The 16552-nt window shown below is 41.0% G+C and overlaps 1 protein-coding gene across 1 annotated transcript in view; it reads right to left on the bottom strand.

Moving 5' to 3' along the window:
• Window positions 1-5952: 5952 nt before the first annotated feature.
• The window catches only part of slc2a9l2 (solute carrier family 2 member 9, like 2), a 104290-nt gene continuing 93690 nt past the window's right edge, over window positions 5953-16552 (bottom strand). Inside the window, exon 13 of the mRNA XM_030051954.1 lies at window positions 5953-6330. Within this exon, the coding sequence (XP_029907814.1) occupies window positions 6082-6330 (249 nt within the window). The 3' untranslated portion in view covers window positions 5953-6081. The remainder of the gene's footprint in view (window positions 6331-16552) is intronic.

The raw sequence follows: 16552 nt of genomic DNA, 5'->3' as shown, positions 1-16552 counted from the left end.
AGCTTGTCACTCAGGTATTAAATCAATCCATTCTCTTCCTAATGATGCCAGCACTCTGCTCCTGTCAGGCCTACATCTTGAAGACAGCTGTGACCGATTGAGACCACACAGCAAAGACAGTCAGGTGTGTGTGTGTTACATGAGACTGGCAACTGGCAAAACTGGGATCGATAGATGGCAGTGAAAAGGGGCAGACGTAGCATTTTCTGAAAGTGCCATCTGAGCAAAAAGTTTGAACTCTGGCTGTCTTGACTCAGCATACTCTTTAATTTTGAATTTTATTTTTTTTTTATTTGATGACGCTAATGCAGGGAGACATTTTGACTTTAATTACATAAAGTTTGTATATTGCAAGGTATTGTTGGTGGTTTGCATTTTAGGTGCATCACTCATATTGTGTAATCCAGCCATATCACTATTAACTAGGGGGGCTGGACAGTCTTGTGCAAAAGACTACACCATGTTAGGTTCAAGGATCCTGTCCATGCTCTACGTGTCCCAGAGTTTATTCCATGTATTTCCATTAATGTCAGCCCATTTTCTTGTTCCATTACACTGCTGAATCCTCACCTGTGGTTGCAACCTACTGCATCCCACCCTGGCTAAATTCACACACTACACTCTTTCTTCTGGGCCTATATGTACTCGTTTCCAATGCAATATTAAAGTGGGTGAAAGTAGCATGACATAATTATATCAGGCTTTGTTTATTTCATTAGCTTACAGTTGCTATGCTCACTGCAGTTTTAGTGTTAAGACTAATCCCTGCCCATGCCAATGTTGGGGACATTTGGGATTAGCAAATTTTCAAATCTAATCCTCACGGTAATGAGTCAATTATGTTTGACAAAACAAAGGCTAAAGTGCTCCCTATGAAAGCCCATGAAATGTAGTTTGGTCATTTCAATATGTCAGTATATCAAGATATGAATAGCAGAAAGTTTGGGGTCTCTGGGGGCCTCTTGGGGAGTCTGGAGTTACCAATACAGGGAGTGTTAGTGACCTGTTTTAGGGTCACCAGCAGGATGTCAGTACATCAGGAACCTGTTTGATCCATGCAGAAATGCTGCATTTCCTTTACAGTGTTGGAGAAGTTACTCAAAAAAGTGATTAAGGCTTCACTGTGCTATGGTTTTCTGACTGATTATAGTAAGTGATAAATATTAGCGATTAAGGATTTTTCTTAATCACAGTCACAGCAGTGTCATCCTCGCTGTAAATGAGTTTATATGTTCATGAATGACGTTATGGTTCAAGTGTTGAGTAGTTTCTGCCTCCATCCATGTTTTCCTGCATGGATTACAGACTGTTTAAAATGAAACAGCTCATTGCCTTCAGTGGACAGGAGGCAGGTCAGGACAAACCTCTGTGAGATTCATGCTCATGTGTTCACTTGTAAAACTTTTTATATTCTTCACGCTGAGAATCAATATCTTTCAAAACCAAGCAACTTGATCCAGAGGGAACAGCACATTTTCCTTGTTTCTGCATGATATCGTATGATCTCCCTGTTTCCCAGTACAGCAATGCAATTTTTACATTTCGGGTTGTCATTTTGGCATATTATTATTATTATTATTATTATTATTATTATTATTATCATTATCATTATTATTATTAGTAGTAGTAGTAGTAGTAGTAGTAATAGTAGTATATTACTTAGTTACTGCTAAATGTAATATATTACAGTAGCATGTTACTTTAATAATGTGTTCCCCCCAACACTGATTACCAAAAATTCAAACATAATTAAAACGTCACTGTGTTACCCGGAAAACTCATCTAATTACAGAAACACATTACTTTGTAACACCAAACACACTGAGAAAGTCTTTCTATGAAAAGCTGGTGGGATGATTTCAAAATCACAGGTTTTACCATCTCATGCTGTGATTTTCAATTTTGACCCCCTACAGAAGTCGTTATTCAAAACTTAAATAATGAGTACCTTTTATAAGTGTGCTATCAGATGATATATGAAAGGTTAAGTATGAGAGTATATGTTAATGGATAGGCAGAGTCTGCTGTCTGATGTACTGTATTTTCTACATTGTAACCTTGCACTGAATGTGAGGTCCTGTTGTCCCTGTGCCATTTGTGCCAGTATGTATTTATGCCACTATGCGATTTGTCAAGGGCAGCAGTCCTTCTCCAAGTGCAAGCCACTGGAGAAAATACTGAGGGGTAAGTACCACCTTAATTACCTGGTTGACACTGGGGAGGCAGCCACAGGTGTGTTGTAGCCTCCGCATTTGCTTTGAGCTGTTTTAAGAGGGAGCTAGGGAGGGGATTTTCAGAGTACACTTTGTTGTTCAGGGATAAAGACTGGCAGCTAGACCAGGCAGAGCTCTGGGACCCACAGATACTTGGTTAGTTAGAGAGGGAAAGAGTTACCTCTCTACATGGCCCTGCGTTCAAATGCTGTTGGATCTACGGGGGTAGGTGGTACCCCATAAATCATTACATAGGAGTTTCCCACTAGGAAGCACCACCTGAATGCTCTCCAACAACAGCACTATAGACACAGCAGAAACTGGACGATGTTACTCGTTCCAACAGATATGTAAATTTCAAAAAAATAAAGCCAAAAATGAACTGCAAGGACACATTTAAAAGACATGGCTATTCCATGACAGCTATAACGTTGTGACAATGTGAGTGATGAGATACAGCATTATGAAAAAAGAAAACATACATTCATAACAGATGTGTTGTTCAGACGCTACACAATTCATGAGAAAAGCCATTTAGCCAACATTTAACAAGGTGTAAGAATTTAATGGAGCTGATGAACTGTGAGTCACTTGTTTCCACTGTATCACACCGGCTCACATCACACTGCAAAGTGTGAAATGATGATAGGCCGTGGGAGTTAGCTGGTCCAACAAAACAATGGACAAGGTTGCCAGGCTGGATCTGAACCCAAGATGTGATGCTGTGGATACATGACACAGACAGCACCACAAAAGAAAAAGCAAATCAAAATTAATAATTATGTTACACGGCAAATGAAGGTTAGGGGGTTGGGGTTAATGAGATGAATGAATGTGGAGTAAGGTTTGCCTTGGTACTGTATCAGAGATGATGTTGGAGTCCATATGAATGAATCTTAGCCACTTTTTGTTGCAGATAAAATACGGCATTATTCCATTCAAGCAAACCGTTTAGTTTAGAGATATCCACTGAGGCAAGGTCATGCTCTGAACATTCATAACTGCTGATCCTTCTCTCCCCCATCAGTTACCTCCAGGGAACTTACACGCTCGCTCGCACAGAAACAGACAGAACTTCCCAGACACACTTATTGTCTCAGTGTACCCCCAAGGGTGTCCAAAGTCAAGCTTGCTTGTTATGAACCAGCACAGTTGAGACTGAAGGAAAAAGTGATCGCTACAAGCAGCACAGGAGACTTTTAACAGAGCTGCCGAAAGAAGAGCCCTTGAGCCAAATCACCACGTTTGTTATCAAGTGCAACTATCAAGGCACAGTCACAACAATACAGTTCTTGCAGTATGTTTTCATCAAGGATACGACACCCCCGGCGATAAGGCTCACATGATCAACTCTCAGTCCATCCAAGGAACAAAGGATCAGTTGATTGATGATACATGCAATGCCAAGTACCTCAGGAAACACAATGTGGGAGGTCGGTCTGCAGGTTTGCAGGCAATAGGTCAATGTCACTTTGCAAATGTAGTTGTGTCTATAATATTAAATTCCAGGGAAAAAAAACTTTATCGGTCTTGGCAAGTAGATAAGATACTTGTAATGGATGGAGCCGAGTATGCGCTGAAAATAGACAGCACGTTCATCTCTTGTTGAAACTTTATAGAGCCTAAATAAAAAGGAAATGGACAACGAGTATATCAATTCTGACAGATTGGACTTTCCATGAGCAGGGTGTACTCTATTCAGAGAGCCAGGCAGCTTTCTGTCTTGTGAACTGAATACAGACACCTGTTTGTTTATCACAGTGCACCGTGTGTTGAGACAGACTGCATGGAGAAAAGGCAAGGATAACAAAAGGACACTGAACAGGAACACCTGCAGATTAAGGAGACTGTTATAGCAATACATTTGGAAAGGATAATAGAGATGGGAGCAGAGAAATCCCAAAGATCTCATGAGAGATCTCTTACCTGTTTTTTTGGCTCCAGTGGGCCAGGCTGTCAGGGTCTGCTGGACCAGCTATGTATGTCCTCATTGGGCACATTTGCAGTTGGAATCAGGCCAACAGAGATAAAGAACTCAGGTTTCTTCAGTGTTCATATGTTCCATCCCAAAAGGGCTCTTAAGCTCTTAAAATATTAGCACTTGCTAATTTGCTCTGACAGAAACTGCGTGAGACAGAGGAGCAATAATGGGTTGTGATTTCCATACTGATATAAAGTTATTACATCTTTGAGAGCTCTCAGGAAATTGTTGAATTCAATAAATACTGGCAGGTTTGTCATAAAATTACATAATCCTGTCTTTTTCCCAAATGGTTTGATAACTAAGAGAGGCCACAAGACCTGTTTCAAAGGGCATTTTAACCCACCCACCACCAACCCCGACACACACCCACCACAAACACTACTTGTATGGCACCCCCGCATTTCTCCCAGTACCTACTTTGCATAATGGTAATTAATTGAACAACACTTCCTGAGAGGATGTCTGAAAGGTTGGACAAACATTGATTTATCAAACAAGCAGTCCTATGAAGCATACATTATTTATGGCTTTGAGACTGTGGGTTCACATCACTACTCCCCCACAAGCTGCCACCCTACAACTTCGCTGTCATACATCCTCTGAGTATTGCTGCTGCACATACTGTGACTCGTCTCGAGTGACCTGCCGAAACAGAGTTATGAGAAACAGCAACTTTACTTATATTTTTCACTACTTTCTTGCCAGTTTGCTGGTTCAATAAATGTGCTGTCTGGTATTATAACTTCAGTTAGATCTGATTAAAAATGACACTGAAAAAAGTCTGTATTCCACTTCTCTATCCTTCCTCGATAATAATCTTTGGAGACGTGACCTCCTCTTATTACGACATGACATGCTCATGCACTTGCACCTTTGTATGTGTGAGTGTGTGGGTGTGTGTGTGTGTGTGTGTGTGTGTGTGTGCGTGAGTGGTGGTGGTGGCAGTGGGAGGGGATATTTGTTCCTCAGTTCTCAGCCAGTGGACTTTGAAATGTTGAGTACACCCCACTGTGGAGCAAACTGTGACTGCTATCCAATGCCACGCTTGTCTGCCTCTGTTCAGATCACTTCCTCCCTTGGCTCCAGCCATCTGGTAGGAGGTAGCCTTGGCTTCTTTAAAATTTGGAGAGGCTCCAAAAATTGTCTCTGTCAGCTTTGCTGTGTTCCCTGGGTTCTCTTTCCTTGTCTGTGTTAGTAAGTTAAACCAGACATCAGCATTAGGGTTATACAGTAATCCTACAAAATATGTCTCTTCCCAGATAAACGTCTGCCCCTCTCATGGCTGAAATTTCTTTTGGAGGCTAGCAGACAAAAATCTACTTTGACAGAGCTGAAAAGAGGTCACATACTGCTAAAGCTTGTTTGGCTGATATAAATCAGCTTCCAGTTGTTCAGGCACACCTCAAGCACTTAAACTTAACAGCAGCAATGTTTCAGTTATTTCAGTATTGCAGTGAATATGCATTAATATGCATTCATATTTTGTGCAATCCCTCTATGTCCATGTTGTTATCATTTATGTGATTTTCAGAGGGACTTCAAAAGCAGTAAAATGGAAATGCAGCAGCATTTCCATTTGTCTGTGTTTTTTGTGCACAAAAATTCATTCAGTTGTATAATAAGTAAATGGAGCATGAAGAAACTGAGACACAAACCAAATATTATTGTAAATTGAAATACTATATTATTTTCTAAAAAAAAAAAAAAAAAATTAGTTATACAAAATATACAAACATACAAAATACTGTGCCAAGCTCCCCAAAAGTGATTAATTACATTTCATCTCACTGATCAGTCATTAAATAAATATGTACAAATACCAAGTATTTAGGTTTCCTCACCATTACCACTGTGCTTCTGTATAATTAGTGTACTTCCCTCCGGTTAGAAGGAGCTCTCCATCTCGACATGAGTGACTTTTCCATTGGTCACTTCCTTGCTAGGCTTGATGGACAGAACCAACTCCATTTCATGGGGAGGGGAGGGGGTAGGGATTTTGTTGATCTTGGCAAAGCTCTGGCTGATGTCCATGAATGTTTTATTTTTGGTCTCAGGCAGCACGGCGTAGAGGTAGATAGATCCCAGAACGCAGACCACCGTAAACACCAGAAAGGCATATGTCTGCAGTGCCTCCTACACAAACACAAACACATGAGTAGGAGTTAGACTGATTTTGTTTGAAGAATCCTGAAAAAGGGTAGGAAAATGTGTTCATTAAAAAAAAAACAAAAAAAACACCAAAGACATGATTACAAGGCTTTTACAATAAAATCAGTGCACCACGCAATTTTATTGTTTTCAAAACCCTGATAACCACACTGAGTTATTCCTGAGCCAAATTACAGCACCTGCTATTAAGCCTTATCATTGATAATCCCTCTTGTGCTCTTTCCTAATCTCCCTTTCAGACTGTTTGGTTACCCTTCTCTCCCTTCATTGGGGTAAATCCTGTCATTTTTCAGCCATCCACACTCTTGGTACTGTAAGCAGCAGAGAGACATGCACTGTGGCATCTGTCTCATCATCTGTGTGTGTCTCACGCCTCGGACGGTGTGACATGTCCCTTTCTCGTAATGAAAAGCTCTCACAGGCCTGTGCATTAGTGTGTATGTGTGCATGTCAGAGAGAACTTATTTGTGAACTTTCCCTCATAACAGGACTACGGCGTAGGACTGAATTGTCATGCCACATGCTACAGTATATTTAGTTTGACACTAACTGGAACGGCCACCGACTGCAGAATGATTTGTGCTAACTTGTAGCCTCTGTGCAGCACAAAAAAAAGTGCAAAAAGAGCTGCACAGCGTCGGCAATACATACACGGAAAGAAATAATGCACAACATAAATGCCAAAAATATTGATGAATTTCTTAGAGACTAGATTGGGACTGGACTGGGAATTTTGTATTTAAATCAGAATAATGTGGCCACAAGTTGCATGTGTGATGTGTAACAAGTGATAGTTTTCAGGGGCCCATCCTTTACATATACAATTTTGAAAGAGCTGAATTATGAAAGCTGACCTTGCCTGGTGTGCTATGCCAATCATAGAGATTAGTGACAGATTTAAAAATACACACGGACTGATTACCCACAGAGGGAGATTTAGAGAGAGAAAGAGACAGAGAGAGAGAGAGTGAGAGAGAGATTGTGTGTGTGTGAGAGAGAGAGTGTATGTGTGACAGAGAGAGAGTGAAAGAGAGAGCAAGAGAGAAATTCTGTGTACTTGTCTGACCCTCAGCAGTGTGTCACCGAGCTACAATCCCTTGCTCATGAGGGGACAGAATTCAAATGTGGCGCTATGTACCTGGTATTAGAAATGCAGTGTCCAAACAACCATGACCTCAATGAAGAACTACTTACTGCTTTAATCGCTGTGGTTATATCACCACTGCTGTTGGTCTGTGGCACTGTTTTTTTTTTTTTTTTTTTTGTTTCTTTTGAAAGTATTTCATAATGGCACAAAAAAAAAACGGAGCATCGTGCGAAGGGCCTGACCCAGTTTCGAGCTGCCACTGTGACGTAATGCTCATCTGCAAAGTTAGCAAGTTCCTCTGAAAACGTCGCTTTTCTTTCCCAGTTAGCATTATCATAGGAAATGAGTCATGGTGGAAACAGGACATTTCTGCGTCCGCTTCTTCTGTCATTAATCTAATTTCTGCAAGCCCTGTGGATTGAGGAGAATGAGAAAGTCACTTCTTTGAGGCGGGGATAAGCTGCTGTGCCGGCTCAGCTGGGCTCGGCTGGCACACACACACACACACACACACACATACACACACTTATGCATACACACAAATGCCCTTAAGTGGCTGAGCTGAGATACACACACACACACTCACACACAAACAAACAAATAAACAAATGCATAAAATTCTCTCTTTCAGACTCACATATAGATATACCTATATGAAGAAATGACTGAGACAGCTGTTGGCACCTGCAGTGATGTGTAAGCCATCTGATGGAGAGGAGAGGGACGTTTTAACAACCCACTGTCAAGATAAATCTGACGTCGAGAGGATCTCCAGGTGCAAAGTGAACTGGCCTTCTCTGGGGAATATTCTGTCATGGTCACTGGTTTCTGGGGCAACAGTTTGTCATCATCAGTGGGAGGCATGTTTGTGCACCTCAAAATCAAAGTGTGTGGGCGTTTGGGGGGGAATTCATGTGCATGTGTGTGGGCGGTGTTGGCGTTAATTAGTCATATAATTTAACACCTTACGTAATAGTATGACATATCTGAGTTATAGATTATTGTAATGAGTTTCAGTTTAAAATGAGGTAACATTATCACAGTTACTGATTTAAAAACAGGTCTTCTGTTAAGCTTCTGTTAGTGAGACACAACACACACTTCAGTGCTAATGACTGGGAAGATCAGAAAGTGGTGCAGTTAATGTTGTGTAATGGATACAATGAAACTCCATATCGTTAATTATTTCTGAGCGCCGCAGCCTGTTCATTATGTTGCTGAGTCACTGATTGCAAGATGTTTCGGCTTAAGTGATAGTCAATATTTAATTTACTTGAATTAACTTGAATTTAATTTAATTATTATTGCTGTTTTAATAGGTAGCCCTTAAAATAATTTAGCCTACGCATCACGTTGTGTTTTCTAAGAGTTTTTGAAATGAACGGTAGATTACAACAAGGCAGTCGCTGTCTGTGTAAGCGAGCTAAGAGATTGTGTTGTCTCTTGATGATAAAAAGAGTTATCAGGCATTATTTTGTGGAGAGAGAAAAAAAACAGTAAATACCAGTTTGCTGATCTAGCCAACAGGTCTGCTGAGAATGCTGTTAGCTCAGCCCTGCACCCTGTAACACCTACGCCCCATCCCATTCATCGACCTCAGCTCAGTCTTCAACACTATGAACGCAGTCAATCTCTTCAATAACACGTTGGACACAAATATTGATCCTTGCATATGCCACTGGATCCAGAGCTTCATGCGGAGAAGACAACAGAGGGTTAAGAAGAATGGCCTTTCCTCACCTCTGCACAGGTTCCCCCCAGGGTGCTTAAACATACACACGACACAACCATAATTGGCCTTGTAAAAAAACAACAGCGAAGGCCGATACCATGAGGTAGCCCAAGCAGTCACTCCCTGCCTTGATAACAACCTCCAGCTCAACACATTCAAAACTCAAGAACTCATTATAGATTTCAGGCAAACCCCTGTATACCTCTCAGGAGCGCCCATAACCATTATCGACTCATTCAGATTTGTTGGCCCACATCAGCAACACGCTCAAATGGAGCATCAATGCCAAAAAGCAAAGACTGTTTTTTTCTAACACAGCTCAAAAATTCATTCATTTTGTTTATTTTAAACCTCAGAAAACACACTGAGGGAGAACACTCATTTTCAATGGTGCCGAGGTACATACAAAGCATAGAGTCACAAATGAAATCAAATAGCAATAAAGAAGAATACATGGCTATATCAATTAAAAACAAGGTAACATTAACAATGGTAGAAAGTAAAAGTGTAGATAAATAAATTAAACAATAAGAACAATAAGAATTTTAAAAATTCTGGGAAAAAATGAAATAAATAAAATAATATACATGAAAAAAATAAAAATAAAATAAAAAGCAATGACAGTAACAATCAATAAAATTAGCAATTACACCTTGTCTCAAGGGCATTAATGAGGCCAGCTTAAAATTCTGCTGAAGAATATTCGAAATGTGTGGAGCACAGCGACAAAAGGCAGATTTTCCTAACTCTGTATGAATTTTCAGGACCGATGAATGCTGAGAGATAGTGTGACAGCTCACCTCATCCATAACAGTTTGGAACGACAGTCACACACCCAAAAAACTGTGGCGCATATTCCATAAATCATCAAAGATTTTTGGCACTCCCCTGGCAATACCTAAATCACTATATTACAAATGCACAATAATGCAAAGAAAAAAAAAATCTCTGGGCCTCTCACTACCTCTTCCAGCTGATGACCTCTAGGAGGCGCTACAGTTCCCACCCCAGCAAATCGTCCCACTTTATTTTATCGTGAGGTAATCTGTGAATATTGTCTGTTGTCTAGTCATTGTGTCTAATGTAATGTTCACATGTGCCTTGATGTTACTGACACTGTTGGATTGATTTTACCTGTCATGCCTCGGCTGTATAGTCATTGATGAATGATTACCTGATTGATTGATTTGTTGATTGAATATATCACATTTTGAGAGTGAAATCCCCAGCACTGTGTGGGAGCTCTCACGTACTCTGGTGAGGCTCGAGGGCTCCCAATGGGAGGCACACTCCAAGACAGGGAAAGCGATGCATGCATGACTGAGCTGTACACAAGATTACAACGGCCTGACTGAAACTGTACACACTTGAGCTGTTCGGAGAATTTATGGTGTGTATCCACGCTGTCACATTCTCGGAGCCTAACAGTGGCAAGGATGACAGTCCTCTGGCATCACAGCCGTGGATCAGTGCTATTTATTGGTAGTCTACGGGCAGCATTTTAAGGATTTGTCGAAATAAGAATGGTAGATTGAAATCCTGGGGCTAAGTGGCTGTCTCGACTGACCTCGCTTTAGTGAGCTCATTAGGAACACATACACCCATGCACGCACGCATGCACACTCACATATACAAACAGAAAACACACAATATAATAATGAGGTTACTGTGGGAGAGTCTCATGGCTCATTAGTTTTCACAGAAGTCTAAAAGGCTCTTATTTATTGCTATTGCCCAGTATTTCTTTTCAATAAGTCATCCATATTCCTACTGCAGCTGGTGGAAAGGTAATTGTAAAAGCTCCTTAAATGATTGCTCATAGTGGATCTCCACATCAGTCAATGTGTTACAGCACCACAGATCAACCCAATATATTAATTTCCTGTTTTTTATTACATAACTTTGTTGAGCAACTATGCATTGTTGTTGTTTTTCTGCCACACCAGGACAACAAGCACTGACTATCCTTCACTAAATGGGTCTTACCATCAGGAGATTTACAGCCCAGGGATTTAGAGAAACAAGAAATAGTCAGAGGAGAGAAAAGGGCATGGCTGCCTTTTTAAATGAAACGATCAAACCTAAAACAATCCCCGATGCCTATTCTGGTAATGAGATTTTGGAGAGCCAGAAGTAATAATAGTTTAGAAGCCCGTAAGCCGACATTTCTGGAATACATAACTGCGAAATTTCAAAGGAGATACTTGTCTGGAATATCAACTGGGGTGAACTCTTAATAAGCCAGAACTGTAGCTGCTTTTCACATCATGGCCTGAGCCAATAAATCTGCGATTGCCATTCCCACTATTTTATCACTGCTAATGTCTGTCTGTAATCCTTGTTTGCCTGAAGTATTTAGGATGGAATTGTTTAAATTATTTCAGTGTTAATAGACCGTTTTTCCGCCTCGATTCACTTTGTGGAATCGGTCATGCCATATAGATGATAGCTGTTAGTCTGGCAGAAAATATTAGTCCTGTCTTAAAGTGATAGTTTGGATTCTTGCCCATAAAGTCACATACACTCACATAGAGAAAGTACAGCTAATGGAACTATAATAACTATGGTGTGATCACAACTGGGTATGAATCCAAGCAATCACTTTAAGGAATCGCTGTGAAGAGTTTCCTTTGCTGGTGTTCTTGCTGGAACTCACACACACCTATCCTCTGTTTCCATTATTTCCAGCCTATTTCTTCCATATTTCTGCCATGGCTGGACTAGACCCCGGAGAGGAAAACAAACAGGCTAGATGGAAACAAGAGAAGATCTGTAGAAATTACAAATGTGAGTGTCAGTGTGGTCAGCTGCAGCGGGATCCAGACATTGTGTCCACAAAGAATAGCCCGGTGATGCTTGATGGACAACGCAGCGCTGTGAAATCAGCATCCACCTGAACTATGGGTAAATGAGGTCAGTCGCTGTGTTGCTATTGGACAATATGTAATTTGCCCATGGAAAAATACAAAAGGTGTTATGCAGAGAGGCCCTTTTGTGTTTTACTTCAGCAAATCATATTTTTTTTTTTTTTTTGTAAATATTAAGGAAGCTCTCTCTGATGTTTATTATGAACTGCTTGGCTCCACTGAGGCTCCTGTTTCCACCGTTCCTTTCTTTTTTTTTTTTGTGTACATCTGAGAGTCTTGCATCAATATTCCAATCTGACTAAACAACAAATAATTAAAACAAACAAACAAACAAACACCGCAGCTCTGAATTTGTGATTGAATTGAGTTGGGATTAAACTCATCTCCTTACAGGGAACATTGGAGGCTCACTTTAGCTTTCATCTGTTTATCTGAATGGATATTTGTTCCTCATCCAACGTGATGGATATTAGGCAGATAGTACCGCCAGCCTTCTGAAAAGTGACACTGGAAGTTCGGCGCAGTTTGACAATGTGATACCAGTTTGACACCCAATAGTCTAACAAGTCACAAAGTCACAAAGTTCAGATAAAAGCTGTCTCACTAATCCTCCCTTGATATGCAGACAAAATGATGATGCCTGCCATAAGCATTACATTGCATCGGTAAAGACATTCCTTGAATCATGGATGGCGCGTTTTCTCTTTACATGCTTTCTTCTCTGACCATTAAGTCAGCACGTCACTTTAGTTTTCATACATTGCTCTGTAATCGGCGAGGTATGTCATGTATTCCAAAGAAGGCGAGCTGCCATCACAGCCGAGCACCGACATCTAAGGCTGAAGATACTGCAGTCGTGTCATGATTTCACAGCTGCATTAAAGGGAGACAAATGAGGCACAGTTGGCAAGCATTCCTCTCTCAACCCACAAGTGACAGGGTTGGTGAGGTTACCTGGAGTTCACTTGAAAACGATCAGAGACTGGGCTCTTAATATTTGGTGCACACCCGGGTTCAATTATGGTGTTCTCACCCGCCCAAAAGGAACCACCACGAGGGGGTAAAAGCGCCACAGTTTGATTCAGCCAGAACCGACATAGCAGGTGTGAAAGCGACCTAATTCTGAGCTGAAGACATCATTCCAGTCTCTGAAAAACTCAGTCAAAATGAGTTTAACTAATATCAACAATTCACTGAAGCTCAAGTGACCATTCAGTAGTGCCTTGTCATGGAAGACACTGAGATGTGATGGTGCAATGCCACATTATCCTAATAGGGTTCATAGCTGGGTTCAGGTGCCAGTCAGTGGCCAGTGAGTCAGTAAGAGGCTCTGGATGCCCACTGCGTGCCTTGGGGCGACCGGGTCCAACACTGCCCCAGCCAACCAACCAACACTGCAATATTTGTGGCATTGGCTGGCTAAAAATAACCCTCTGTCGCTTCCTGTCTCTCACACTTGTCCTCTCCTTCCTAGCCTCGGTCGGACTTATCTCCCTTGCTCTTCTTTCTGCCTCTCCAAATCCATTTGTACAGGTCTCCTGTGGCACTGCTACCTCTTTGCTCTCTGCCTCTATTATCTGTCTAATTGCATATTCTGCCCCACTTCAATTTGCCCTTCCATTGACTGACATCTATTGCCACCAAGCTCATTGTGCATCTGTCAATTAGAGGGAGCCATCTGTCTTATCGTCACATAATCTGTCTCTCTTTTTGCTGAATTGTCTATCGATAACACGCAATTACACACAATTACACACACGCACATACACACACACACACACACACACACACACACTAGTTCCTCATCTTTCTGACAAACCTGAGCTCCAGTCTGGCATTAGGAAACGAGGTGACAGTGCATCAGATTTGTCTCCGCAGAGAAAAAGAACATGGAGGTGTGTAATTAGTGTCCTGTGGATCTCTTGACACTCTTCAGATGAAGCACCATATACAACCATAGCTCTGGGGCCCTCATGACACCACACCAAGTCTCCGCAGATCACTACAACTAATGAACACTGATTAGATGGACAGCTTATGGAACGTACATAAACCTTTTTGACAGGCTGAAACTGGCAGAGTTGAAGACATTTCTGTCAATCTCTCCAAATCGATTTCAACAGCAACACAGCTTTTGTACTTCTGTCGGCGTGTGTTTTCCCACCTGGTCAGTGCAGCTTCAGTGCCAACCAGCGAGATAAAAGCAAGTAAATACCATGACAGTGAAAACAAACAATAGGAGGAGTGCTAGTCAACATTTGCAAAAGTAAGCAAAAATGTGCCAGGTTTCCAAACACTGTTGTTTGACCAGTCAAGATGAGCACGCTGTGTGAGGCGGGTGCAATCTACCAGTGAAAAAATCTGCTGATGGAGAGAGACCAAATTCTAAGACAAGACTGAAAACCTGCCAGAAAAACAGCTTTAAAAAACTGCGCTCGGTTTGTTTGATATGCTCCTTTGCAGCTGTTTTGGCTCACAGTTCACTCTTTGCCCCTGGTGCTTGGAGCTCTGCTGTGGCTGACTGAAAGGACAGAATATGGTGCAACTGGGTGGGGTGGGGGCGGCGGGAGGGGGTGGTGTTGGGGGGTGAGTTGCAGAAACATAGGCAGAAAACGTTTGACAGAAGGTCAGCCCGACGTCACTTGAAAGTTCAGCATGTCGCCAGCGGAGGTTCGCCCTGTGCTCAAACTCTGGCTGACTTTTGTCATAACTTTTTCTGTTTGTTTCTATGATTGTGTCCTCGCAGTTATAGGAAGAGACACCTTGCCTGTGTATGTGCTTGTACTGTGTGTGTGTGTGTGTGTATGTGTGTGCATCTGTGTATGTGTGCATTCATATGTTTGTGTTGATCTGTGGTTTAGATAATGCATTTTAATAATAGCTCAAATAATTAAAGGCGGGGGGTACATACCACTTTTTTTTTTTTTTTTTTTTTTTTTTTTTTTTTACTAATGTTCAGGATGAGGCTGAAGAAGGATAAAACCCCTCAGGATCATGCCAACACTGATAAACTATAGATTTAATATAGTACCTTTAAATGCCTGTCATGAATCTCATATTTTGATGTCAAAAACACAAACAAAGGAGCAAAATACTCTGGAGCAAAATACTCTATTTTCTTTTGAGAATTGAGCGGCATTCATCATTGCCCTCCCCTTTTGAAACTGCGTAGTCTGCCTTCAAGGCTCATGTCAGTGGCTGCCAACTTGCTGATTTAGTACTGGTGTCTGTGCACATCTATAGTTACAGGCCGTGTTCAAGTAAAGCTGCAAGGCTCTAAGTATTTATTGAGGCTTTAACAATACACTGGCTGACTCAGACTTTGGTGTTCGTGGATATATCGGATGATATTTAAAAAGATGAGACAGACCATATTGAAGTAACTGCAGTAAAATGTGACTATTTAAAAAAGTGTTATCAGTGTCAACAGTTTGTCTATTATTTACAATATCTTCTATAGCATGTGAGTTGGCAGAATAGTGTGTCACAGCTGAACATATGGCAGTGCAAATTGTGTTAAGAAGTTTATTGTTCAGCTGTAAAATATTAAGTCTCCAGTACATGCGTTTATGTATATAAAAAAAAAAAAAAAAATCAGCCAGTATATCAGTTTTTTAATCCCAGATATTGATATCAGTGTAAGCCTAAAATTCCTGTATGGACTCATTTATGTGATATGCATGTGGAAATTTTAAATGATTAGATATAAATAGTTTTGTCCCCCACCCAATTTTTGTGAAACTTTCATTGATGAGTCAGTCTTTTCTGCCAAGCTGATGTTAGAGAACAAGCTATAGTCTACTGGATATAACTTATGTATTGTATTGAGAATAAGATGCGATGCAGTACAGCATCATCATTTTGTGACACATAATTGTAAGGTAGCAGCTCATTGGAGTGCACTGAAGTGTGTTTGTGTGTTTGTGTGTGTGCACTATACGTCACCGTACAGTGGAAAAACAATGTATTGAGGTACAGTACTGGTAGTGTGGTAATTTGCATTTCCTCTGTAATTCCTTGAGGATAGGCTTGTTGTTGGACGTAGCGTAGTGATATGTCAGATAATTTGTGTATTCCTCTTCCTGTATTTCAGAACTAAACAAGGTTATGCTGGAAACATCCTGTGCTCATGACGCGTGCGCTTATCCTCAGTAGAGAGGCTGTAACTGTATCCCGTTTGGCTAAGTATTGTGTGCTGACCGATGCCTGGGAGCAAATGCCTGCTTCCCACTGCACCAGACACAATTCTGCGATACAGTACAGTGCCATGAATATGATGCACATTTTCTCTCATGTGCAGTAATAGTTGTGCTGGAAAATAAATAACTAAAAAAACTAAATAAAAAGGATAAAAAATGCAGAATATGTCCACAAATTGTGGATTATAAGGATTAATGGATTACACAGTATAGGTAGCAGAATGGTTTATAGTTCACAGACATCATAAGCATATAATGCTAATGTGTGATTAACATAATGACTCTGCAGGGCCACAAGACC

Source organism: Myripristis murdjan, chromosome 5 (genome assembly GCF_902150065.1).
Source record: "Myripristis murdjan chromosome 5, fMyrMur1.1, whole genome shotgun sequence".
Classification (NCBI taxonomy): Eukaryota; Metazoa; Chordata; class Actinopteri; order Holocentriformes; family Holocentridae; genus Myripristis; species Myripristis murdjan.
The sequence above is the reverse complement of the archived record's forward strand: the minus strand, read 5'-3'. Positions and strand labels throughout refer to the sequence as shown.